The sequence below is a fragment of the Xyrauchen texanus genome, chromosome 36, assembly GCF_025860055.1.
Source record: "Xyrauchen texanus isolate HMW12.3.18 chromosome 36, RBS_HiC_50CHRs, whole genome shotgun sequence".
NCBI classification, from domain to species: domain Eukaryota; kingdom Metazoa; phylum Chordata; class Actinopteri; order Cypriniformes; family Catostomidae; genus Xyrauchen; species Xyrauchen texanus.
Window position 1 is genome coordinate 19,782,949 of NC_068311.1, and position 27,670 is coordinate 19,810,618.

The following is a 27,670-nucleotide window of genomic DNA, read 5'->3' on the forward strand; positions in this document are numbered from 1 at the left end:
CATTGCATCTTCTGGATGATTGGTGATCATCATGGCTCTTAATGATAATTGTATTTGGAAAGGTATACTTGTAGTCTTCTTCCTCATCTCCGTCAAAGGACAAAAGTCAGGCCCGTAAGTAATTTTGAATGGTTTGTACTGAAGAACACATTTATTATCTGTTGTGCATGTTTTTAAAAATAAGTATTTTTTGTCACTATTTTCCAGTGGTTATGAAATATATATATATATATATATATATATATATATATATATATATATATATATATATATATATTGCATAAAATTAATGTTTTTTACTCTTTCATTTTATCTAACCAATAATCAGAATCAGAACAAATAACCTATACTGTAAAACTGTATAATACTGTATTATTTACTCTACACAGCTATTTCATGGTGACATTTCCTGCAGTGATCCAGTCAGGATCTGAAGCTAAACTGTGTGCAAGTCTTCTTAAGCCTAATGAGAGTCTTGTAATGAACATTTATCTGGTGAAAGGCAACCAGAGCACATTACTGTTTAAGGAGAAAACTAATGAAGAGTTTCACCGCTGTTTTAACTTTCAGGTCTGGCACAAAACGAATGTAATCAGTCATGTTTATTTCAATATGCCATTTTGTTGTCAATACAGAATATTATTTCTCATCAGGCTCCTCTGACAGAAACAGATTCCGTGCAGAAAATGAAGGTAGAAATTCAGGGGGAGTCTTTTGAGATGATTGAAGAACGAAAAGTCATGTTTAGATATTACCATCCTTTGACCTTTATCCAGACTGATAAACCCATCTATACACCAGGACAAACAGGTGAGGTTTGAATGTTTAAAGGCCAAACTTCAGCAAATAATGTTTGTGTCATTGACTTAGCAGCTAAATGGGTGCTTGTATTGAGAGAGCAGTGAAGTGATGGGTCATGGTTAAACCTGCATTTTGCCTTTTGTAGGGGGTCTAGTGAACATGGTGTTCTAAAATGTTTATTTAATTTCTTATTTTTTGTTTTGCCAATTGCTAAATGTTTAATGAAATTTACATTTACATTTATTCATTTGGCAGATGCTTTTATCCAAAGCGACTTACAAAAGAGGAAAACATAAGCGAATCATCTTAAGGAGACATTTGTACGAAAAGTGCAATACTGATGAGAATGATAATGATCTTCTACCTATTTAGGCTGTCTCTAACTGTTTAGGCCATGAAACATCTTTTTGCACAGTACTATATATATATATATATATATATATATATATATATATATATATATATATGTTTAAAATGATGTACACTCATACTAGTCATTTTAGTCTAGTGAAAAAAGTGCAATATTAAACATGGTGCTGGGCACACATTTATGAGCACTGCTATGTTCAGTTCATATGACCAGTCAAATATTACTCACATTATCTTCATAATCCTCTTTAAATGGATGTTTTTTTTTTATAACCATTTATTCAAGATCTGTAACTTTATTCATATTACTGTCGTTTTATAAAAGCTATATGTTTTTCAGCTTTATGTCACTCTTTTAATCGTGTCGCTAGCCTTGAATGGACTTATGGCTCAATTTTACTAGTTTGAACTTAAGCTTCCTGCGTTCAGAATCCGTATATGCCTTTTGCATTAATGGGTCAATTTTGACCCATTTATTATCTGTTGTGCATGTTTTTAAAAATAAATCTTTTTTGTCACTATTTTCCAGTAGTTATGAAATACATACACTCACCTAAAGGATTATTAGGAACACCATACTAATACTGTGTTTGACCCCCTTTCGCCTTCAGAACTACCTTAATTCCACGTGGCATTGATTCAACAAAGTGCTGAAAGCATTCTTTAGAAATGTTGGCCCATATTGATAGGATAGCATCATGCAGTTGATGGAGATTTGTGGGATGCACATCCAGGGCACGAAGCTCCCGTTCCACCACATCCCAAAGATGCTCTATTGGGTTGAGATCTGGTGACTGGGGGGGGCATTTTAGTACAGTGAACTCATTGTCATGTTCAAGAAACCAATTTGAAATGATTCGAGCTCAGGTAGGCCGTGGCATTTAAACGATGCCCAATTGGCACTAAGGGGCCTAAAGTGTGCCAAGAAAACATCCCCCACACCATTACACCACCACTACCAGCCTGCACAGTGGTAACAAGGCATGATGGATCCATGTTCTCATTCTGTTTACGCCAAATTCTGACTCTACCATCTGAATGTCTCAACAGAAATCGAGACTCATCAGACCAGGCAACATTTTTCCAGTCTTCAGCTGTCCAATTTTGGTGAGCTCTTGCAAATTGTAGCCTCTTTTTCCTATTTGTAGTGGAGATGTGTGGTACCCGGTGGGGTCTTCTGCTGTTGTAGCCCATCCGCCTCAAGGTTGTGCATGTTGTGGCTTCACAAATGCTTTGCTGCATACCTCGGTTGTAACGAGTGGTTATTTCAGGCAAAGTTGCTCTTCTATCAGCTTGAATCAGTCGGCCCATTCTCCTCTGACTTCTAGCATCAAGGCATTTTCGCCCACAGGACTGCCGCATACTGGATGTTTTTCCCTTTTCACACCATTCTTTGTAAACCCTAGAAATGGTTGTGCGTGAAAACCCCAGTAACTGAGCAGATTGTGAAATACTCAGACCGGCCCGTCTGGCACCAACAACCATGCCACACTCAAAATTGCTTAAATCACCTTTCTTTCCCATTCTGACATTCAGTTTGGAGTTCAGGAGATTGTCTTGACCAGGACCACACCCCTAAATGCATTGAAGCAACTGCCATGTGATTGGTTGATTAGATAATTGCATTAATGAGAAATTGAACAGGTGTTCCTAATAATCCTTTAGGGGTGTGTGTGTGTGTGTGTGTGTGTGTGTGTGTGTGTGTGTGTGTGTGTGTGTATATATATATTAGCATAAAATTAATGTTTTTTTACTCTAATTTTATCTAACCAATAATCAGAATCAGAATAAATAACCTATTCTCTAAAACTGTATAATACTGTATTATTTACTCTACACAGCTATTTCATGCATTTCCTGCAGTGATCCAGTCAGGAACTGAAGCTAAACTGTGCAAGTCTTCTTAAGCCTAAGGAGAGTCTTGTAAAGAACATTTATCTGGTGAAAGGCAACCAGAGCACATTACGGTGGAATTCTTGCTTATAAATCATTCATAACGTCTAGGTTATGTATGTAACCTCCATTCCCTGATAGAGGGAACGAGACGTTGTGTCAGAGAAGCGACACTAGGGGTCTCTTGAGCGCCGATATTCACCTCTGAACTATGAAAAAAGGCCAATGAGAGTTGGCAACCAGTATTTGCATGTCCCGCCCCCGGACAAACGGGTATTTAAGTGGCGCAAATACGGGAGTTCATTCAGGATTTTTCTGAGGAGCCGGAAATGGTCCGGCCACAACAGTGGCTCGGCTCAGCGACGTGGCAGGGGAGACACAACATCTCGTTCCCTCCATCAGGGAACGGAGGTTACATACGTAACCTAGACGTTCCCCTTCTGTCGCTCTCTCCACGTTGTGTTAGAGAAGCGACACTAGGGGTCCACTTAAAAAGTGCCATGCGCTGAGCCGTGTACGTGAACTGCTGATACAGGAGCGAGCAGGTATTCTTACGTGCAGAACGACCAACTGTATCAGGCTGCACGTACCCTTCCCCAATGCCCCATTGAAGCCATCAGACTCCTTATCGTTACCCTGGAGGGGGGAACAAGGTGCTGGCCGCCAACATGGGAACAGGCCAGCCTGGCTGGGCCTCTTTTCTCTCTGTTTCTCGCATAGAGCAACTACGGCCGGGGCCCTTACACGCATTGAGGGAAGGGGGTCTTAGCCCTCATTCAGGGCGGAGAAGACCCTGCGGAGGCCACACCTACCTGGGAGGGGAGGCACATTTTAGTGGCAAATACATCAGCTGGCCTAACTTGGGACCTATTTGGAAACGTTGGTGCGGTGGTAGATCCAGCCTCGTAGAGTGGGGAAGCATGCAGCTGTGACTGCCTAAGGGAGAAACGGGGGTCCACTCGTGAGGGGACAGTACCGTGGCATTACACACAGGGGGAGTCCGAACAGGAGGCCTTACCTGTGGAGCACCTATACCAGTACAGGGTAGCTTGCGGGACCCGCAGTTCACTACCTGATCCCTGAAGGGTGTTGGTAGGAACCTTGGGCACATAGTCCGGTCGCAGTCTTAGGATCACATAAGTGCCAGACCGAACTCCAGGCAAGTGTCGCTAACAGAGAACGCTTGCAGGTCCCCGACCCTCTGATGGAGGCGAGCACAATCAGCAGGGCGGTCTTGAGAGAGAGAGAGCCCTGAGTCCAGCTGAATCTAGCGGCTCGAAGGGGGGTCTCTGGAGGCCCGTGAGGACGACCGAGAGATCCCAGGAGGGGAACAGGTTAGGCCGGGAGGGAGCCTCCAGGCACCTTTTAGGAACCTGACAATTAAGTCGTGCTTACCAAGAGACTTGCCGTCTACCGTGTCGTGGTGAGCCGCGATGGCGGCGACATACACCTTGAGGGTGGAGGGGGACAGCCTCCTCTCCTGTAGAAACACAAGCACTGACCTAACCGCGCACTTCTGTGGGTCTTCGACTCAGGAAGAACACCAGTCTGCGAACAGACGCCACTTTAGGGGGTAAAAGTGCCTGGTCAAAGGGGCTCTGGCTTGGTTGATAGTATCTATGACGGCCGGTGGTAGGCTGGCTAGATCTTCCGCGTCCCATCCAGGGGCCAGACGTGGAGGGTCCAGAGGTCTGGGTGCGGGTGCCAGAGCGTGCCCCGTCCCTGAGAAAGAAGATCCTTCCTCAGGGGAATTCGCCAGGGAGGGGCTGTCGTGAGGAGCGTGAGATCCGAGAGCCAAGTCCGGGTGGGCCAGTAGGGGGCCACCAGAGTGACTTGCTCCACGTCCTCCCTAACCTTGCATAGCACCTGTGCAAGAAGGCTCACTGGGGAAAAGCGTACTTGCGCAGCCCCGTGGGCCAGCTGTGCGCCAGAGCATCTGCCCCGAGGGGAGTCTCTCTCAGGGCATACCAGAGCGGTTAGTGGAAGGTTTCCTGGGAGGCAAACAGTTCTACCTGGGCCTTGCCGAACCTGACCCAAATCAGCTGAACCGACTGGGGGTGGAGCCTCCACTCTCTGCCGGGAAAGCTCTGCCTTGACATCGCATCCGCTACTGCATTGAGGTTGCCGGGGATGTGAGTGGCGCGCAGTGACTTAAGTCGCTGCTGGCTCCGAAGGTGGAGATGACGGGCGAGCTGTGACATGTGGAGGGAGCGTACTCCGCCTTGGCGGTTTATGTAGGCTACCACCGTGGTGCTGTCTGTCCTGACTAGGACGTGCTTGCCCCGAATTAACGGGAGAAACCTCTTTAGGGCAAGAAAAACAGCCAGCAGCTCGTCGAGGTAATTGAGTATGCGTATGCCGGCTCCTCGGAGCGGGGCAAGAGCTGCCTCTGCCACTTCCGTGAAGATGCGAGGGGACAGAGACAGGTCGAAGGGGAGGACTTTGTACTGATACGCCTGGCGGTCGAACACGAACCGCAGGAAGGGTCGATGTCGAGGGCGAATCGAGACGTGGAAGTACGCGTCCTTCAGGTCTACCGCTGTGAACCAATCTAGATGTCGGTTGCCAGATAGAATTTGTTTCTGGGTGAACATTTTGAACGGGAGTTTGGACAAGGTCCGATTAAAAACTCGCAGGTCCAAGATCGGTCGTAAGCCGCCGCCTTTCGTGGGTACAACAAAGTAAGGGCTGTAGACACCCTTCTTCGTTACGGTTGGAGGGACAGGCTCTATCGCGTCCTTGGTTAAAAGAGAGGCGATTTCTTTGCGCAGGGACTGGGCATGTTTGTCATGCACTGTGGAAAAATGAACGCCCACGAAGGGGGGCGGAGGCCTGGCAAACTGATTTGCGTAACAGAGTCGAATGGTCCGGTGCAGCCTAGCGTGATGGGCTGGGCAGTGAAAGCCATGCCTCTAAGCTCCGTGCTAGGGGCACCGAGGGGACGAGTATTTTGGACGTACCCGGCGGGGCTTCGCAGCAGTGCGGAACAGGACGGAACTGGGAGACGGGGGCGTTTGAGAAAGCGTGCTTTGTCTGCCTCCTGTACTGCCTGTCCATCGTTGCGTTTCTGGACCACGGAGTGGCCATCGCCTGCTTGAGTGCAGTTCCTGCAGCACATCAAGAACAGGACTACCCAAGTGCAGATTTTAGAGTGCCCTGGCCTGGTGGACTTGCAGGATGGGGCCATGGCATGCAGGGGGGAGCGGTCTGGGACCGTTCTACCAACGAGGGTAGCGAGAGCGGAGGAGCGAGGAAGCTGGGCTATATATGTGTATAAAAGTAGCTGGCATGCAACCACTCATTCAGATTTTTTCTTCGGAGCTGAGCGGTTGTGTTTCAGTGAGCTGAATCCTCCGCCAATCCATTCACCTCTACAAAAGCTGCTGGATTTATGGAGCATTATTGCGGCTTCTTCCCCTCTTGCACCGGCTGAGTGCATTGAACTCACCTGGGCACTTCAGCAGTATAAAAGTGTATATTCTTCCTCTAAAAGAATATATTTCCTTTCTAAAGCTGCCTCACATGCTGGGTGCCGCCCACGGGTCATTTTCTCATTGCAAGAGCCTGATTATGGCAACGATGCGGTCGCGGCTTTTCCCGAAAAGCCACCCCAGCGGCTCCCCTCCACGGCCCTTCTACCTATGGGTCTGAGGTCGCGTCGGTTAGCACTGGGAGCGATTTGGGGATTTCAATGGGAGCCATTCCATTGGGAAACCCCCCATAGACCTCCCAATCCCCAGCATCAATCCCATCTCAGGGTGAGTTCACGATCTCACTTGCAGCCCGTGAAGCAGATGAGCTTTCGATTACAGCATTGGAGAGCGGGCTGGTTCAGTCTGATGCCATGCGCAGCTGACGGCTATGCTTGCTCGGGCAGCTGCGGGCATCAGGCTGGATTAGATGGTGGGGCTGCCAGGGGGTACTCGCCGATTCTCCAGGTAGATAAGGCAGTTGCAGTGCACCTGTGCCTGTAGAGCATCGCCACCTGGCAGAACCTTACGAGACTCCCATCCAATGCCTGTAGGTTTACATGGCGACTGCCACTGGACAGCCACCTCCGCACTGCACGCCTCGGCTCTCCTCCAAGTGCACTGAGGTGCTTAGAGAACTGCACAAGGGTAGTTCTGACCCGAGATCGATGCAGGAGCTGGTCTTGGTGGACGATCTCGCCCTCCGGGCAGGTATGTCCACCCTGGTGGTCCAGGAGTGTGCAAGGACCTTCTTTCTCAGGGACAAGGCACCATCTGGCACCCACGACCAGACCTCTGGAATCTCCGCATCTGGCCCTTGTAACATATGCTGCCATCCAGCACCGTCCTTTCCAGGGGCATCCTTGTATTTTCCAGCAGGACAAATTCAAACCACATACTGCCTGGATTTTAAGTGAATGACTGTGGAAGCAGAGAGTGTGGGTGCAAGACTGGCCTGCCTGCAGTCCTGACCTGTCTACAGCTGAGAAAGCGTGGCACATTATGAAGCGCATTAGATGGCAATGAATACCTCGTACAATTGTGCAGCTAAAGATCTACATAATGGATGAATGGGGGAAAATTCCACTTTCTAAACTTAACAAACTTGTTTCTTCAGTGCCCAAATGCTTAAGTATTATTAGAAAAAATGGTAATGTTTCACAGTGGTAAACATTCGACTGTCCCAACTTTTTTGGAGCGTGTTGCAATGATCTGATTTGAAATTATTATAAATTAAAAAATAATAATAATGAAATTCACAAGGTAAAACATCATATAATGTTTAGTTGTAGAGCTTTCAATATAGCAAAGGGTGAATATAATTTACAAATCACACATTTTTGTTTTTATTATCATCTTTCATAGGGTCCCAACTTTTTTGGAATAAAGGTTGTAATTGGGTGAGATTAAACCTAAATAACACAAATTGTACTGGGGACTTAAATGACACCATGTTGTAGGAACAGAACACAGACCATCTCCCAGGATGATCTTGGTTTGATTAGTTTTAAAGGAGTCTGAGATTGTTTGGAGTGTTTACATATGGGTCAAAAATCCTGCGACGCGCACTCAGAACCCTAAAACAAGCCAAGTATGAAAATGCCCTAAAACTGATTTAAGTCAACTTAACTCCACTGGGGTGATCTGAACCTGGCCCTTAAAAATGTAGTAAATGTATTAATAAGCTATAAAACATTCATTCAAAGAACTGCGAGAAAGCTGTGAAATGGTAGAACAGTCCAAAATGTTATTTATAAGTACACTCATACTCATAATTACCCCCGCCTGCCCCACACACACACACACACACACACACACAAACATACATAAATACATACTGTTCATACATATATAATTTACTGTATATACAATTTGTAAATTTTACATTTGTAAATGAATGAAAGGTTAGTTATTGATGATACAACCTGTTGGGGAGAAAATGTGCAAATTGTAACTGTTGAACTGTGATTTAAAGAGCCGGGGAAATTTTTCCCAGTGAGATCAACAGAGGTACTTGATCGTTAAGACCATTCAGGGGTTTAAATCCTTCTAGCTATTTTCAACAGACAAAACTTTAAACTATAACTCCGCCCCCCCATCAACAACATTTGTCTCACCAACCCCCAAACATCAGTTGGTTGATTTCTCCACCCAGTCCAGCCCTGACCAACACTGGTCCCTACCACTTAAGCCCATCCCTACACCTACCCTTAAACATAAGGATAAATTCAGTCAAAATTTGGCACGACACTGATTACATTCACACATAGTTTGGTTCTTAATGAGACAATTATTAACAATCACATTTGCATACTGTAACCGAACAGACACACTGGGTTGCTGATTTTAGCTGGTCACCCAGCCTAGTCAGGCTGGTCAGATGGCTTGTTTAAGAGGAGGTTTAAACACATTTTAGCTGGTCAGGCTAGAAGAACTGCTTGCCTCTCAGCTAAACAATCTGAGCACCAGCTTAGCCAGCCTGATCAGCTAAAAAAAAGTGTTCAGAACCCCACTAAAACCAGCCTGAATGGCTTTGACCAGGCTGGGCGACCAGCTAGGACCAGACAACCAGCTTAGTTCAGCAACAGAGCAGCAAAATTTGTATTATTATTATTGTTATTATAAATGTTTTCATATTGGAAATTTATTTGGCTGCTAAATATATTTATGCCAAAAAATAAATAAAAAAATTCCCATTGGCCAATTGGCTGTGGTCAATTTTTTACCCTTATCACAGCTGATGTCATGTGCTCCGGTCAAAAATATATTAACAAACAAAAACATGATGCTAAAGTAGTATGATGCAAACAGTTCAATGGGTCTACAGACCTGTAAATAGAAGAAAGGAGCTTTAAGGGATAAGTTGAAATGTAGATAAGAATAAGTGTCTGTTGTTGGACAATTGCCAACAGCTTTTAAAACACAAGAATAGCCGCCTAGTGTCCATTTGCCAGCAGTACTCTCATATTAAAAAATATATGAATGGAAGAAATAAATGAGTATACAGAATATCTTTATATGAAATCAAATGATAGTGCTTTAGCAATCAGCCTTTTTACATTGAAACGAAAAGTTCATAAGTCTGTTAATACAAAGTTCTGTCTTCACAGTGAATTTCAGAGTTGTTACCATGGACACCAACTTTGTTCCTCTCAATCAACAGGTCTGACAGTCCTCTTGAATTTTAATAAAATTTGAATACATACAATTTTTGTGCAATAGTTTTTATGAATTATCATTTTAATATTACAAATTGCTCAATTGCTATTTGTTGCTTCATTTTACAGTATAGTACAGTGGTGCTTGAGGTAAGATCACAAAACCTTCTGTGCACAACTTTCAAATTGTAACATTTTTGAATGTCTGAAATATTATAATTTTTGCTACTCAGTAAGTACAGATTCTTTCAAGAAGACTTCTGGTGTATGTAGCTGACAATGTCTGCATGGTGTCTTCTTTTTAAATAGGACAGTCAACATAACAGGATTGGTCAATGGACAAATATTTCTTCAACAAGGTGGATATTACAGCGTTCTTATGAACTAAATCCAGAGGCCCGTCAAGGCATTTACAGCCTGAAGGCTTCTATTGGTGAAAGGATGATCACACATACTTTTGAAGTCAAAAAGTATGGTAAGTCTGAACAACAAACAAAATGCAAATTTCATGAATATCTTTCATCATTTGACTATAAATAATTGCTGCCCACTGACTTCTAGTTTTGCCTAAGTTTGATGTCACTGTAAAAAGTCCAAGTAAAGTGAGTTTTGCTGATGAGGAACTGACAATTGAGGTTTGCGGAAAGTAAGTGATTTATTTTATTTTCTGAATTTAGAAAGCCATAATATGGAAAAAGAAGACAATGTTTTCTTTCATTCATAGCACAAATGGATACTTTGATTTTATTGCTTTCTTTTTCTTAATTGTAATCCTGGAGTCATTTACATTGCCCTCTATCTTTATAGATTAGTTGCTTAACTCAAACCTGGACTGTAGATCAATTGGTTGTACCTTTTTTCACAGATACACTTATGGTCAGTCCGTACCAGGTAAATCATGGGTGAAAGTGTGCCGTGATGGTTATCATCACTCTCCTGCCCAATACAACATTCCGCTGTGTTTGAATGAAACCACTGAGGTTTGTGTGTTGTAATGTAGTACAAGCAATGGTGTTACAATTTTCCTCCATTTATCCAAATAATTCTCTATTTAATTAATGGTTTGTACTCAATTATTGCCATTAGATGACTGGCTGTGCCACCCACACCTTCAATGCATTGGTCTTTTTTAACTCTACATTAAACGATCATCTGGAAAATGTTCTAAAAGTTGAGGTGAAAGTAACAGAAGAAGGAACAGGTGAACTGTTATTGAGCACATTTTAGCAGAATGCATAAAAATTAAAAACAGAGCAACATTTTTGTGTTTTCTTAAAATATCTTAAACAGTGGGTTTAAAATGTAATTTAAAAATCAATAAAAAAAATTATGTTGCCCACATTTCATGATTGATTTTGTTTATATTGTTTTATTTTTATTATTTATTTCTATATCCATTTATTTTTATTTTCTTATTAAATATTTTAACAAGGGACATGAGGTAACCATACTGTCTTATTTCACAGATATCACCATGACAAAACCAGAAACTATTCAAATCACTTATGAAATTGGCAAAGTCACATTGACCGACTTACCCAAAACATTTGAACATGGGTCAGTTATAGAAGGAAAGGTAAGTCAAAAATCAGTATCTCAGTTCAACACCATGACAATGTACAGAGTTATTCATTGTTCCTCTTTTTTTCTTATTTTTTTTTTTTTTTTCAACAGATCAAACTTACAAATTTCAAAGGAGCACCAATTAATGACAGAGCAGTATATCTTTTGGAGGGTGAAAATTGGTCCTCCAATCTGCTCCAAAATCTTACTACGGACATTAATGGACTGGCCAGTTTTTCACTTAACACATCTAGTCTTCATAACAATGATATTAATCTGATGGTATGATGGTGTTCACTCAATGTTCTTTGATGGCATGTTTTAAAATCTTCATAAAGCATGAAGCTAACTTGTTATTCATTGTTATCCAGGCAAGTATGTATCCAGACTTTCATTATCGGCGCTCCAGAAAGCCTTACTTCTCTACGGATAAAAAAACGGTTCGGCTTTTCCAGCCTGCAACTCCATATACCCGAAGATTAAGTGAACTGACTATAGAAAAAATTGAGCAACCTTTAAAATGTGATGCGGAGGTTCCAGTGACCATTAAGTATTATTTTGTTGGAGAGACTGTTGATGATTTTAATACTGATATTGTCTACATGGTGAGTACACACACTTGTTCATTAGCTATGTATTTGCAGTATTACATTAGTAGTACTGTATATGGCTTCCTTTTGGTTTATTTAAAACTAAGACTTGTTAGCAATGTGTTGTCTTTCTTAGGTCTTGTCCAAAGGAGTGATAATTCATCATGGATATGAGAAGGTTGAAGTGAAGTCTTCAAATGGAATATCAAGTGGCTCGGTGACATTCAGACTGTCTGTTGATTATGATCTAGCTCCAGTAGTGCAGATTCTGGCATACTGCGTTCTGCCCAGTGAGAATGTAATTGCTGGTAGCACAAATTTTGACATTGAAAAGTGTTTCCGAAACAAGGTAGGTATAAAAATCACATTTGGATCTTTTGTGGTTATCTTATTTGAAACAATTTTGAGGGCATTTCATAAAAGTGAAACATCCGACTTCTTGTTGTTCCAGGTGTCCCTGCAGTTTTCTCCAGCTAAAGCAGTTCCAGGTGAAGAAAACTCTCTGCTGCTCTCAGCTGACCCTGGTTCACTGTGTGGCCTCAGTGCTATAGATCAGAGTGTACTGATCCTGGAGTCAGGAAAACGGCTGAACACAGAAAAGGTGAAGATGATTTAAAGTCAGTGTGGTACATTAATCTTGTGAGAAAAGATTGTTACCTTTGATATTTCTAAGTTACGTCATTGTTGAAGTTGACCTGATGATTCTGGCTTAACATTAACTAACTTCTCTCAAAATTATCATGAAAGCTTATGTTGGATAATACATGTTAAAATCACAATATAACAAAACGTTTGTTCCTGGTAGTAAGTGTTATTTCCTAATTGCTTATGCCTCAAAAGTTTAGAAAATGTCTATTCCCCACAAAATTAGCTTTTGTCACCAGAACAGTGATATTTAGAAATGTACCTATTTCCAATGACAAAACGGCTGAATTTGTCTTTTCATTCACATAGTCAGAAAAAACAACATATGAATCCAAATTAACATGTATTTATACTAAAGTAATACAAAAATGACTACAATAGATTTAGAAGTGAGTAGTTTTTTGAGATTTACAATTCTACTGTAAATCAATTTCATGAATCAGCCCCCAAATGCTGTCTCCCATCATATTCTCATTATACTGTCCTTGGTAGCGGCATTCAAAGTCCAGTATATCCTGGTGGATGTTCTCCTTGAATTGATCAAGATGAGCATCAAGGATATGGACTCTGAGGTACATCCTACAGCCCATTGTGCTGTAGTTCTTCACCAGATTCTCAACCAGCTCCACATAGTTTTCAGCCTTGTGATTGCCCAGAAAGTCCCGAACCACTGTGACATAGCTGTTCCAAGCTTCGTTCTCCTTACTAGTGAGCTTCTTGGGGAATTCATTGCACTCCAGGATCTTCTTTATCTTTGGTGCGACAAAGATACAGGCTTTGACCTTTGCCTCAGACTGCTTAGGTAAGAAGTCTAGAAGGTACTTGAATGTTGCTCACTCCTTATCTAGAGCTCTGACAAATTGTTACATCAGGCCCAATTTGATGTGCAGTAGTGGCATCAGCACCTTTCGGGGGTCCAACAGTGGCTCCCACTTGTCGTTGTACCTCCCCACAAAGAACTCGGTTCGCTGTGGCCAGTCCTGCCCGTGGTAGTGCGCCTTGGTGTCCCTGCTGTCCGAAAGGCAAAGGTAGCAGGGGAAATTGGTAAAACTGCCATGGAGACCCATCAGGAGTGCTACCATTTTGAAGGCTCCTATGTCCTCCCAGCCGTTCTCATAATACTTTCAAGGCATCAAGCAAGGTCTTGATATGTATCCACTTAGGCAGCTGGAACTAAACTAATGTGGTGGGCTTAAGGCCCCTGTATTTATACTAATATTTATATTACTGGAAAGTTCTAGAAAATTTTAGAAGTTACTCCAAGTTTACTCAGCAGTGAATCTATCTGGAATTTTCTTGAAAAAAGGGAAATTTAAAAATATCACTGTCCTGGTTACAAAAGCAAAGTTTGTGGGGAATAATAGCAATAACTTTTGAGGCTTTAACAATTAGGAAATAACACACTACCCAGGAACAAAAAAAAAATGTGTTACAAGATGTAATATGTGATCATGGTCCCATCACAGATCTTCAGAATGCTTCCAGTGCAATCAGTATCAGATTATCCTCATGGTGTTGAAGATGAGCAGCAGTGTTTGCATGTTAGACCCCGTCGAGCTGTGCCAACAGACCACGCCTATGAAACCTTAAAGGTAACAAGTGGCTCATATTAGTGACAGTGAAGATAATGGTTATATAAAAGCGTAAATGTTGTCTAAAATTTTTTGATTATTATATTTATATATTTTTTTACATTTTGTTATATTGCAGACTTATGCTAAAATGCTATATTGTTTTTCTTGATTGATTTTACACATTTCTCAAACTCTGGTTACTGCTCTATATACAATTATCACAGCCATTTGAACACTTTGTAATTGTCCTAAACAGTCTTTCTGGAAACACTATACACACAATTTTTCTGTTCCAAAATACATGCTTTCAAAACATTAAACATATTAAAGTCATACTCTCAAACGCAAATCTCAGGTTGTCAAATCCCTTAATATTAATAGTGGCTGTGTTAGTAATGCACACAGCAAAGAAAAGATCAAGACGAAAAGAGGTGCAAACTGAGAAGAGGTAGGAAGAGGAAGAGGAATTCTGAGGAAGTAGTGATGAGAAAAGGGGAACGTTTTCTCAACTCTTTTAGGGGTGAGCATAGACAGATTTGAGGAAAGACCAAATGGAGATGGTGTAATGATGTTGAGCAGACAGAAAGAGGACAGCAGGATGGAAGAGTAAATAAGACACAAAAGAGGCTCAATGATCTAAAGTCCATCTCTAATTGATCATGTTATGAATCGTGGTCTCTCTAAGACACAGGTCTTCAGCCTAATGTTAGCAGATCAAAAGTGACTTCAATCTCAACTACGGAGTGGTGGTGGTCTAGTGGTCTATGCACATAACTGGAAATCTGGTAATCAGAAGGACACTGGTTCAATCCCCACAGCCACCACCATTGTGTCCTTGAGCAAGGCACTTAACTCCAGGTTGCTCCAGGGGGATTGTTCCTGTAATAAGGGCTCTGTAAGTCGCTTTGGATAAAAGCGTCTGCCAAATGCATAAATGGTCTGCATGCCAATCACACAATATTTGTGTGTATATAGCTGAAAATGTTATCTATAGTCCTATATCTATAGTTTTGACGTTCGCATTTAGTTTTAATGAATGCATTATCAGGAAAGAATATGTTGCTTTGTTATGCAGTGAAATTGAATTCTTCTGCAAATTTGAGTATCTGTTTCGTCGACTATGTGAACTGTTTTGAGAACATTGATTATAGTTTGGAGAAGTGCATAAAATCGATTGAAAATCTGTAAATAATAATTTTTTTCACATCAATCTACACTCCATATGTTACAAAATGAAGGCAGCGAAGGCAGCGAAGGCAGACGGGGAGAGCGGATCCAAATGCAGGCTTACTTTATTGATAAGAAAAACAAACACAAAGCAAAAAACCCTCAATAGGGAAACAAATCTAAAACTAGAAAAGCACGGGCAGGGGAAACACACCAGGCTAACAACATTTCAAAGATTGACAAAGACAGAACAAAGAACCAGGGTATAAATACACAAGGACAGGATGATTACAAATGATAAACAGGTGTGAACAATGACACAAAATGGCAGTGATGACGGCAGGTGGATTGTGGGAAATGTAGTTCTAAACAATAGACTGGTGAGACACAGAACACAGGGCAGACAACAGGGGAACGTGACACCATACCCCATAATGACAAAGCAAAAAACTGATTTTTGAACTTTACAAATGTATTAAAAAGTTAAAAGTGAAAGTTCTAAAAAAATGTTTTTGCTTTGTCATTATGGGGTATGGAGTGTAGATTGATGTGGATTTTAACCCTTTTAAAAAACATTTTTGCACAAGGCTGCAACATAAAAATAAAAAATGACAAAAGAAAGGGGTCTGAATACTTTCTGAATGCACTGTATATTGCCATTACATTTAGTTTGGTTTATCATTGCTGTTTGACAGAAAGTAGGATTGAAGATGGCAACAAATTTGGCTGTGCGAGAACCTCAGTGTCTGACATACAGGGGCTTGACTTATCACAGATACAACAATATAGGTACAAATTATATTATATTATTACTCAATTTGCTGTTTTGTTATGTAGTTTTTATGTTGTTTGTTTGTTTAATTTCTACAAATGAAATAACTTTTATTTTTGGATACAGTAAAAGTGTTAATATTCAAACAATCAAAAGTTTGACTGATAAAAATGTAATTTACTGTAATAATAAGTTAGTGCCAAAGATGGTAATATCAAAGAGCTTAAGTTATTATTCTTAGTATTTTGTTTTTATCATTTTTCTTGGGCCTTTTAGACACAAGTGTATGATTCTATGATAATCTTTTTCACTTACAAACCATCTATTCTTCTTCTTCTTAGTAATGTATCGTCATCATCATCATCCGGTAATGTCTGTACTAGCAGGAAGCGGATTTAGAATGAATGAAAGAGAAAATCCTTTAGTGACAGTTCGGACAATCTTTCCAGAAACGTGGATCTGGCAACTTTCTGAAGTAGGGTAAGTGAAGCAGCCTCAGTCCTGTCAGCTTAACCAATACTTTGGATATCATATTAGAACACATCTTTCATTTATAATTTCCATCATGCTAAGTATCGATATGATAATGAAACTGCAGAGGACTGAAAATACCTTGTTTCCTTTTCAGATTCCTTTTCCTAATTCAGTGTTTTATTATCCCTGCTATTATATATGCTGGATGTTATAATTGATAATAGGACAAAGTCATAATAAAATTTTGTTGTCATTCCACCACAGGGACTCTGGCTCGACACAGGTTCCTGTCAAGGTTCCTGACACCATCACCACTTGGGAGACGGAGGCCTTTTGTCTGTCCTCCAAAGGTCTGGGTCTGGCTCCTCCTGCTCAGCTGACAGTTTTCCAGCCCTTCTTCCTGGAGCTCTCTCTGCCTTACTCCATCATCCGTGGGGAGATCTTTGAGCTAAAGGCCACTGTCTTCAACTATCTGTCCAAGTGTATCATGGTGAGATTTCCAAAACAGTCTTATAAAATGTCTAACATATCAAATATGAAACGAATCATCTGTCTTTCCATGACAGGTTAAAGTAACTCCAGCTCCTTCTTCAGACTACACTCTCAAAGCCTCCTCTGATGATCACTATTCATCCTGTTTATGTGCTAATGAAAGAAAAACCTTTAAATGGATTCTCACTCCTTCTTCTCTGGGTGGGTAATGTCTCGTTTCTGTACTCTAAAAAAAAGCCCATGTCGCAGTTACTGTAAGATCTCTACATATGTTGATACATATGCTTGACTTGTATTGTAGGAGTCTTGAATATTACGGTCAGTGCAGAGGCAGAGCAGTCACAGACTATGTGTGACAATGAGATTGTGAGCGTTCCGGAGAGAGGACGCATTGACATAGTTACACGAAGTCTGCTTGTACAGGCCAGTGCACTTCAACAGCCACTGGATATAATTTACTTCCTATTCTAAGATTTATTTTAGTATGTAATGATGGTGTTTCTCTTTCATAATTTAGGCTGAAGGAACTGAAAAGACAGAGACCCACAGCTGGTTACTGTGTCCAAAGGGTTTGTTTGGTTACATGTATTTAATATATTCCTCATTCTGGGATTTGCACAGGCAGTTTTTAAAAAGAACGAGTGTCATAGGTGCACTGTGTTGATCAATTATTTGTTTTATCTCTCTGGTTGATAGACAACAGTCTCTCAGAGGAGGTGAGTCTAACTCTTCCCAAAGATGTAATAGAGGGATCAGTCAGATCATCTGTTTCTGTTCTTGGTAAGATTTGGAATGTGCAAGAAGAAATGCAGAATTCATTTGGTGTCACTTAAACTTGGATTTCTGAAATGTAGCAAGTTCACTTCCAGACACAAAGTATATGGTTTGACATTCCACTTGTAGGAGACATATTGGGCCGTGCACTGCAGAACCTTCACGGATTATTAAGGATGCCATATGGCTGCGGAGAGCAGAACATTGCTGTTCTTTCTCCCAATATTTACATTCTACAGTACCTGCAGAACACTGAGCAGCTGACATCAGCCATCCGAGAGAGAGCCACCGGCTTCCTTAAGAGTGGTAAAAAACTTAAATGATGTTCTGTACTTAAAGACAACCTCTAAAAATCATACTGTTTGATCCTACTTTATTCGGTTTTGAATGTCCATCTGGGAATGATGGTCTTATCAAACAAATAAGTGCTAATTAATATCAAACTAAACAGGATACCAGCGACAACTGAACTACAAACATTACAATGGTGCATACAGCACATTCGGCCATGGTGAGGGAATACATGGTAAATATATACTTTTCACTCTCAGTTTTGACTTAGATCAGAATTTATAACAAGGTAATTTAGAAAAATAATCCAAGGTGGATGGTGCAAAGAATTGGATTCAAGAGAAGTGGTTTGTGAAATTAATTGACATTTTCTGGATCAAAACTTTCACACCACCAGGTTGACTGCCTTTGTCCTGAGGTCTTTTGGCAAAGCACAGAAATACATATTTATTGATCCACGTAATATTCAGAGTGCAAAGGAATGGTTAATAAGAAGGCAGAGTCAAGATGGCTGTTTTATGCAACAAGGAAGACTGTTCAACAACAGAATGAAGGTTGGCCCACAAGTATTCTGCAACAGCATTCACAAAGTTTGCTAATTAAATGTTTTGACTAATTTTGACTTTCATCTACCAGTATGAATGTAGTACTTTCAGCTCAGTTTGGAACATTTAACCATTACTTATACACAATTCTACAGGTTCTTTCAGGGCCTCATTTTACACAGTGACAAAAAGTCTGAGATTACCTCTCTATCTACTGTAACACAAAATATTTTGTTGATAAATTGAGTATTTTACTTTATGTTCCTTTCTCGTGCATTACAGGGTGGAGTAAATGATAATGTGACCATGACCGCCTACATTACTGCATCATTGCTTGAACTGGAAACTCCAGTAACAGTAAGTTTATTCACAGGGAAGGATCGCAAAATAAAACATTACCTTTACATAAAACTAACATTCCAAATGATTTTGTTGCAGGATCCTGTAGTCTCCAAAGGTTTGTCATGTTTGAGGTCCATCATTGGGAATCTCAAAAACACTTACACCACTGCTCTGCTTGCCTACACTTTCAGTCTGGCTGGAGAGACGGACACTCGACAGACACTTTTAAAAGAGCTGGACAGTGTTGCCATTTCAGATGGTAAGGAAAATGTTAGTGTTGTTTCCAGAACAATTTTATAGATATACACTCACTTAACACGTTTTTAGGAACACCCGCACACCTATATATTTATGTGATTATCTATTCAGCCAATCGTGTGGCAGCAGAGCAATGCATACGTTCAAGCAGATGCAGGTCAGGAGCTTCAGTTAATGTTCACAACAACTATCAAAATGGGGAATAAAATGTGATCTCCGTGATTTCGACCGTGGCATGATTGTTGGTGCCAGATGTGCTGGTTGAAGTATTTCTGAGTGGTGCCAAAAACAAAAAACATCCAGTGAGCAGCAGTTCTGTGTACAGAAATGCCTTGTTGATTAGAGGTCAGCTGAGAATGGCCAGACTGGGTTGAACTGACAGAAAGGCTACTATAACACTCTGTACAATTGTAGTGAGCAGAATAGCATCTCAGAATCCACAACACTTCAAACTTTGATGTGCTACAACAGCAGAAGTTCAAGTCGGGCACTTTATTATGACCATAGTGTTCCTAATAAAGTGCTCATTGAGTGTATCTTTCTATATTATAGACCACATTAGTGATTTTTTTATTTTTTTATCTTTTGGATAATTCTTACAGTTGTTTCTTTCTCATGTACCATTTATCCATGTGTACTAAAGGAGGTCATCTTCACTGGTCTCAGGATGCATCTAAGGATGCGTCTGATTCTCTGGCTGTGGAAATCAGCTCATATGTGCTGCTAGCTGTTCTCACTGCAGAGTCGGTCACTACAGCTGATCTGGGTTATGCAAACAGGATTGTCAGCTGGCTTGTGAAGCAGCAGAATGCCTATGGAGGATTCTCCTCCACCCAGGTTACTCAAAACTACTTTAATTTAACATAATATTGCTTAATGTGCTGGTGAGAATGGGTCAAACTAACATTAGTGAACATGACTGTTTATTTATCCACTTTCATGTTGTAATGATGATGCTGTGATATTATTAGGACACAGTTGTGGCTCTTCAGGCTCTGTCTTTGTACGCCTCTAAAGTCTTCAGCTCAGATGGCTCCAGCACAGTTACTGTACTTTCAGCAGGAGACAATCACCACTTTGATGTGAATCAGGACAACAAGTTACTGTACCAGGAGAGGCCACTGCACAACGTTCCAGGCAAATACAGTATTGAAGTGAAGGGCTCCACCTGTGTATCTGTGCAGGTCTGTATGTCTAGATTCTTTCTACCACATATGTTTTTCCTGATATAATCATGTCTTTTTGTTTGTTGGGAAAACACTTAGGAATTCCAAAAAGTAGACTATGTGGCCATTAAATTCATTCAAGATAAAATTTGATTGTGTCACTTTTATAATTAAGCATCAGTTCTACTTAGCACTGTAGACACTTGGCATTTTGTTGCGCATGGTACACCTGCTATGGGATGGTTTGTGAATTTTTCTCTTTTTGTGTTGTCTGTTTATTCCACTCTCACAGATGGCTCTGTTCTACAACATTCCCACTCCTGGCGAGAATAAAACATTGAGTATTGAAGCTACGACTGAGGGAGATTGTGAACAATCATCTAGCCAAAATTTTATGTTGAAATTCACTGTCAAGTATGAACAGATTTGAATTGATGACAAAATAATTTTCTTCCAATTATGGCTTAATATTGACCTACAAATACCTTTTTGTAGTTAACTTAACATCATTCAGACAAATTATAATATAAACTAATATGACACTTTGTGTCGAAGAAGCGACACTAGGGGTCTCTCTTGAGCGCCGAATATGCCTCTGATCTATGAAAAAAGGCCAATGAGAAGTAGGCAGACAGTATTTGCATACCCTGCCCCCGGACATACGGGTATAAAAGTGGGGAAATACGTCGAGTTCTTTCAGAAATTTTCTTCGGAGCCGATGGTCGTGCATGCAGTCAGCTGCGAGTCACACACCTGTTCCTGTTCAACTGACGCTGCTGTTGGAACTACTGCGCAATCAGTGGCTTTTCTCCTTCTCTGCACGGCTTCAATAGCGCAAAACATTTTTTTTTTTTTTAAAGAGTTTATTTAAAAGAGTGATTTTCTCTGTAAAAGAGTATTTTCCTCTAAAAGAGCTTTACACAGTGGCATTGAATGTCCTTTTCAGGACACGTCTTTTTAAAGATCCCTTTCCGCCCCTGTGCAGTTCCTGGATGCGGTTGTTGACAACGTTGCGGTCGCGGCTCGCTTTCAACAGAAAGCATGCCACTCCAGCCACCCCCCGCATTGCTCCTCCTTCCCAAGGGATTGAGGACGATGCGGCTGGCGATGGTGGAGATCTGGGGATGGCAGCACGTTGACTCCCATCCGTGCTCGAGGCAACAGCGGTTTCGCCTCACAGCCAGCCTACCTATCCTCTGGAGCTTGCTGGTGGAGGTGGATGAGCTCGCTGCTGCATCGGAGAGTGCGGCATCTGACGCGGATGACTCCCCTGGGCTGCCGCCTTCGGGCCAGCACGCTCAGGCTGAGGCTGATGCGCAGATGTCCGGTATGCTTGCCCGGGCCGCCACCTTCAGGCCAGCACGCCGAGGCTGACGCGCAGATGTCCGGTATGCTTGCCCGGGCCGCATACCGGACATCTGCGCATCAGCGAGCCCACGGTACACGGCGATTCCCCAGGTGGGCAGGGCTGTTGTGTGCCACCTGTGCCCCGAGAACCCTACCTCCTGGCGGGGTCGCCCTGTGCTCCCCTCCAAGCCTTGCAGGACAATGTCTTCACTGACTGCCAAAGCCTACAGCTCCACCTGACATGCCGCTTCCGCCCTGCATGCCATGGCCCTCCTGCAAGTCCACCAGGCCAAGGCACTTAAAGATCTGCATGGAGGTAGCCCTGATGCTGCAGGAACTGCGCTCAGCAACCGACCTCGCACTTAGAGCCACGAAGGTCACAGCGCAGTCACTCGGGCAGACGATGGCCACACTCGTGGTCCAGGAACATCATCTGTGGCTGAACTTGGTCGAGATGCGTGAGTCCGACAAAGTGCGCTTCCTCAACGCCCTTGTCTCCCAGTTCGGCCTCTTTGGTGACACCGTCAAGGACTTTTCCCAACAGTTCTCCTCGGTGAAGGGCCGGGAGGAGAATCATTTGCTGAATTTATTTCATTCAACAAATTCCCTAGACGGGGCTGCAGTACCCACATTCTCAGTAAAATAGCTATTTCCTTTGTCTCTGGGTCACTTGGCCGTTCTCACGGCACTCTGCCGCCACACCACAACAGTCCCGGCATGCTGAATGCGGACCCTCCGCCCTCAGCCCCATGACTGTTCCCCGGTTCTAACGAGTCCAGAGGATGCCTCTACCGGACCTCCTCCTCAGTCACTAACCCGCCCCTGCCAGGAGTGCGGCGCAAGGTAAGTGCCTTGAGTCCTTTCTCAGCAACAGAGCCTCGGGACGCGTCCTCGCCTCCCGACGCAGTACTACCTGCTCCGCTGCGGCATCTAGATTGGTTCGCAGCGGTAGACCTGAAAGACGCGTACTTCCACGTCTCAATTCTGACTCGACACCGACCCATCCTATGGTTCGGGTTCGATGGCCAGGCATATCAGTACAAAGTCCTCCCCTTCGGCATGTCTCTGTCCCCTCGCATCTTCACGAAAGTCGCAGAGGCAGCCCTTGCCCAGCTCCGAGAAGCCGGCATCCGCATACTCAATTACCTCGACGACTGGCTCATTCTGGCCCACTCTCGAGAGTTATTATGCGCTCACAGAGACTAGGTGCTCGGGCACCTCAGCCGTTTGGGGCTTCAGGTCAACTGGGAAAAGAGCAAGCTCGCCCCGGTTCAGAGCATGTCTTTTCTCGGCATGGAGTTGGACTTAGTCTGAATGTCAGCACGACTCACCAATGTGCAGTCGGTGCTGGAATGCCTCGCCACCTTCAGGCCGGGCACAGCGGTCCCTTTAAAAATTTTCCAGAGGCTGCTGGGTTATATGGCATCCTCCGTGGCGGTCAGGCCGCTGGGGTTGATGCATATGAGACCGCTTCAGCACTGGCTTCAGACTCGTGTTCCAAGACGAGCATGGTGCCGCGGTATGCGCCGTGTGATGGTCACCCCTGCCTGCCACCAAACATTCAAACCCTGGACAGACCTCTGCTTTCTGCGGGCAGTAGTACCCTTGCAGCAGGTGTCCCGATGTGTTCCAGTCACGACCGACGCCTCCAGATTGGATTGGGGCGCTGAGTGCAATGGGCATGCAGCCTCGGGCCGTTGAAAACTCAAGTCGCTGCGCACCACTCACATCCCCGGCAACCTCAATGTGGTAGCGGATGCACTGTCACGACAACGCTTGCCCGGTGGAGAGTGGAGGCTTCACCCCCAGTAGGTCCAGCTGATTTGGGAACGATTCAGCAAGGTCCAGGTAGACCTGTTTGCCTCCCAAGAGACCTCCCACTGCCCGCTCTGGTATGCCCAAACAGAGGCTCCCCTCTGGTGCTGTGCAAGGTCAGGGAGGACGAGGATCAAGTCACCCTAGTGGCTCCCTACTGGCCCACCCGGGCCTGGTTCTCAGACCTCGTTCTCCTCACGACAGCCCCTCCATGGCGAATTCCCCGGAGGAAAGACCTTCTTTCTCAGGGACGGGGCACGCACTGGCATCCACACCCAGACCTCTGGAACCTCCACGTCTGGCCCCTGGACGGGACGCGGAAGATCTAGCTGGTATACCACCTACAATCGTAGACACGATCAACCAAGCCTGAGCCCCCTCTACAAGTCAACTTTACTTCCTGAAGTGATGCTTGTTCACGAATTGGTGCTCTTCCCGGGCTGAAGACTCACAGAGTTAGGTCAGTGCTCTTATTCCTGCACGAGAGGCTGGAGGGGAGGCTGTCCCTGTCCACCTTGAAGGTGTATGTTGCTGCTATCATGGCCCACCATGACGCAGTAGACGGCAAGTCTTTGGGTAAGCACGACTTAATCATCAGCTGAGGTTAAATCCTTCCCGGCCAAGCCTGTTCTCCTCCTGGGATCTCTCACTGGTCCTCTTGGGCCTTCAGAGACTCCCCTTCAAGCCGCTAGAATCAGTTGGACTCGGGGCCCTCTCTCTAAAGACTGCCCTGCTGATCACGCTCGCCTCCATCAAGGGGGTCGGGACCTGCAAGCGTTCTCTGTCAGCGACACTTGCCTGGAGTTCGGTCCGGCAGACACTCATGTGATCCTAAGACCGCGACCGAGCTACATGCCCAAGGTTCCTACCACGCCCTTCAGTGACCAGGTAGTGAACCTGCAAGCGCTGCCCTGGGAGGAGGCAGACCCAGCCCCTTCGTTGCTGTGTCCGGTACATGCTTTGCGTACTTACTTGGATAGCACGCAGAGCTTTAGACGTTCTGAGCAGCACTTTGTCTGCTTTGGTGGACAGCGGAAAGGGAACGCTGTCTCCAAACAGAGGCATTCCCACTGGGTAGTGGACGCCATTTCATTGGCCTATCACACCCAGGCCATGCCCCCCCCCTTGCGGGTCCGAGCACACTCAACAATGAGTGTTGCATCCTCATGGGCACTGGCCAGACGCACCTCACTGGCAGACATATGCAGAGCAGCGGATTGGGCAACACCTAATACCTTTGCAAGGTTTTACAATTTCAGGGTTGAGTCAGTATCGTCCTGTGTTTGCTCAGGTCCGAGCCGGTAGAACTCGGTACACACTGACGGACTGACCGGGTGGATCGCTTGCACCTAGCGCCCTTTCCCTCGGCCGAGGTAAAACTGTGCGCTTTCTCTCCCAGGTGATCCTGTTCATTCAGATCCCTGGATGACTCCTCCCTAGCCCTGTGGGTCCGCAATTCAGTGGAGGAATTCACCGACCCAATCCACTGCAAGAACTCAAATCTACCCTGTACTGGAATAGGTGCTCCACAGGACAGGACTCTTGCGTGGACTCCTCCTGTCTGTATTTTCCACGGTACGGTCCCCTTGCGAGTGGAACCGCGTCTCCCTTAGGCAGTTGCAGCTGCCCTCCGGTCGCCGTGTTGTAGCAACTCCCCCCTCCTTGAGGCTGGATCTACCACCGCGCCATTTTCCCACATGCGACTTGAGTGGCCCATGTGATGTATTTCGCCACTTTTACCTCCCCCTTCCTGGGCAGGTGTGGTCTCCGCAGGGTCTTTTCCCCCTGAAAAAATAGGAAACTGGGTAGGACCCCCTTCCCACGATGCGTGTGAGGGCCTCAGCTGTTTTGGCTCTATGCGAGAAACATAGAGAGAAAAGAGACCATTTCCGGCTCCTCAGAAAAATCCTGAATGAACTTGACATATTTCCATATTTATGCCATATTTTGACATATTTATACCCGTATGTTCGGGGGCGGGGTATGCAAATACTGTCTGCTTCTCATTGGCCTTTTTTCATAGATCAGAGGCATATTCGGCGCTCAAGAGAGACCCCTAGTGTCGCTTCTTCGACACAACGTCTCATTCCCTCCATCAGGGAAAGGAGGTTACATACGTAACCTTGACGTTACACCTACAGTAAATCAACTAAATTAACCACAAGATAACACTTGGATGATGAAACACATTATATAAACTTTGCTTCTGCTATGTACATTATACTTAAACTTTTTTTCTCCACTTATTTGTTTTTTTGTTTTTGTTATATTTAAGAAACCAACTCTTTCATCTTGATCTTTTACAGATATGATGGTTCACTGGCAAAAACTAACATGGTCATTGTGGACATTAAACTGTTATCTGGATTCACAGCAGATACATCTTTGGTGCGTATGCGCTGTGAAAAAACTTTATTTACAATAGTAAAGAAACTTTTTTTCATATCATTTCTGTCTTTGTAATATCATAAGAGACGTCTTAACAAAGCAAAAAACCAAACACATTTTCCCCACAGCTTGGAAATCCTCCTACAGGTATATTTGTACCACTTGTGGAGCGAGTTGATACTAAAGATGATCATGTCATTGTGTATTTGAAGGAGGTGAGAGAACTGCACATTCATATGATGAGCATGTAAATCATTTTGGTAGATTCATAAGATTTCATCCAAAATGTCCGTTTATCTTCCTGCAGCTCGAAAAATATATTCCAATGAACTACCAGATACAATTGAAACAGGTTGTTCCAGTGCAGAATCTCAAGCCAGCTGTAATCAAAGTCTATGATTACTACCAAACAAGTAAGATTTAATATCCACATTTTATATAAAGTTTGCCATGTTTTATGAGGATCATTTCAAGCTGAAATTTGCTCTTCAAGAAACTTCTCATAAAAAAATATTCCAGTATTACCTGCAGTGAAGAAAACATTTGCATGTGTGAAGTTCATTTTAAATATTGTCATTATTGAAAAATGCAATTCAAATCTACTTGTCTGTGATTTAGCTCTTTTAAATGTTACACAACTCATGAGTATGATGGATGATGATGATCAAAACAATAATGTGCTGTTGAACTGTGAAAAAAAGACATGATGTCTGTCTGCTGTTTTGCACTCCTTTTCGTGTCACTAGAGCATAGCAGTTGCCTGTTTTCTTGTGTTAAAAAACATTAGATGTTTAAGATGTTTCTTGTAAAAAAAAAAGTGAGTTATGTGCTGATTATGCAAATTTAGGGTCAGATTTTCTTGTTAGAGGAATATTCTGAGTTCAATACAGGTTATGCTCAATTGACAGTATTTTTCACATAATGTTGAGTACCACAAAAAATTATTTAGACATGTTCACCTTTTTCTTAATAAAATAAAAAATAAAAATCTGGGTTCCAGTGAGACACTTACACTGGAAGTCAAAGGGGCCAATCCGTACACGTTAAAATACCCACTTTCAAAAACCACAATATGTAAACAGAATGCATGTTAACATGATTTTAGTGTGATAAAATTGCTTACTAACCTTTTCTGTGTAAAGTTAAAGCCAATTTTACAACATCATTGCCATAACTATGTAACTATGTAAACCGTAAATTCCAAAAATGACCATAACAACGACAATTTAAACAACTTTAATGCTCAAATAATAAACCAGTTTTAACAGACATCAATGTAAGTGCTTTTATAAAATTATTAGCTTCACATTTCTGCCTTCATACCCTCCAGAAATTGGCCCCATTCACTTCCATTTTAAGTGCCTGGATTTTTGCTTCTTTTTTAAGAAAAGGACGGATGTGTAAAATTATTTTTGTGTTAATCAGCATTATGTCATAATGCCACGCTGTGGATTGAACCCAGGATATTCCTTTAAACAAGGCTTTACTATACAACAAACAACTGTATCAAATACCATTAAACACAAACATTTTCCTTTTTCTTCAGGTGATCAGTCAGAGATCGAGTACTCCATCCACTGTAAATGACATGTCATGCTTCCGTTCTGCAGCTTTATAGTACACCTTGAATAAAGATGTTTGAGCACTCAAATGTTTCATTTTATATTGTTTGTTCTTTATCGTGTGCAAAACTTCATTACTTCATGAAACACACTTTTAAAATGTTCTTTTTTGGACTTCTTTGTCTTGCACAACCCATAAGACAAAGTTGAATAA

General features: G+C 42.9%; 1 protein-coding gene across 1 annotated transcript; it reads left to right on the plus strand.

The window, feature by feature from the left end:
- Positions 1–28: 28 nt before the first annotated feature.
- LOC127629570 (alpha-2-macroglobulin-like) lies at positions 29–27,670 on the plus strand. Its single transcript, XM_052106670.1, has 34 exons — positions 29–114; positions 390–570; positions 654–810; positions 9,644–9,696; positions 9,821–9,841; positions 10,001–10,166; positions 10,253–10,337; positions 10,557–10,671; positions 10,778–10,892; positions 11,158–11,267; positions 11,366–11,536; positions 11,626–11,859; positions 11,981–12,193; positions 12,296–12,445; positions 13,956–14,081; positions 15,926–16,019; positions 16,344–16,482; positions 16,741–16,966; positions 17,043–17,169; positions 17,270–17,391; positions 17,486–17,537; positions 17,665–17,748; positions 17,872–18,048; positions 18,194–18,261; positions 18,423–18,587; positions 18,861–18,935; positions 19,017–19,179; positions 19,822–20,015; positions 20,150–20,362; positions 20,637–20,758; positions 25,813–25,894; positions 26,023–26,109; positions 26,202–26,307; positions 27,441–27,670. Exons 1-34 carry the CDS (start codon positions 32–34, stop codon positions 27,479–27,481), a joined length of 4,317 nt encoding a protein of 1,438 aa, XP_051962630.1. The 5' UTR covers positions 29–31; the 3' UTR covers positions 27,482–27,670.

Bases quoted from the DNA above. Each gene is read 5' to 3' on its own strand.
- LOC127629570 (XM_052106670.1), top strand. From the start codon at position 32: ATGGCTCTTAATGATAATTGTATTTGGAAAGGTATACTTGTAGTCTTC. The intron at 12,194-12,295 runs GTAGGTATAAAA...TTGTTGTTCCAG, and splicing joins AAAAGTGTTTCCGAAACAAG to GTGTCCCTGCAGTTTTCTCC. The intron at 17,749-17,871 runs GTAAGATTTGGA...TTCCACTTGTAG, and splicing joins ATCATCTGTTTCTGTTCTTG to GAGACATATTGGGCCGTGCA.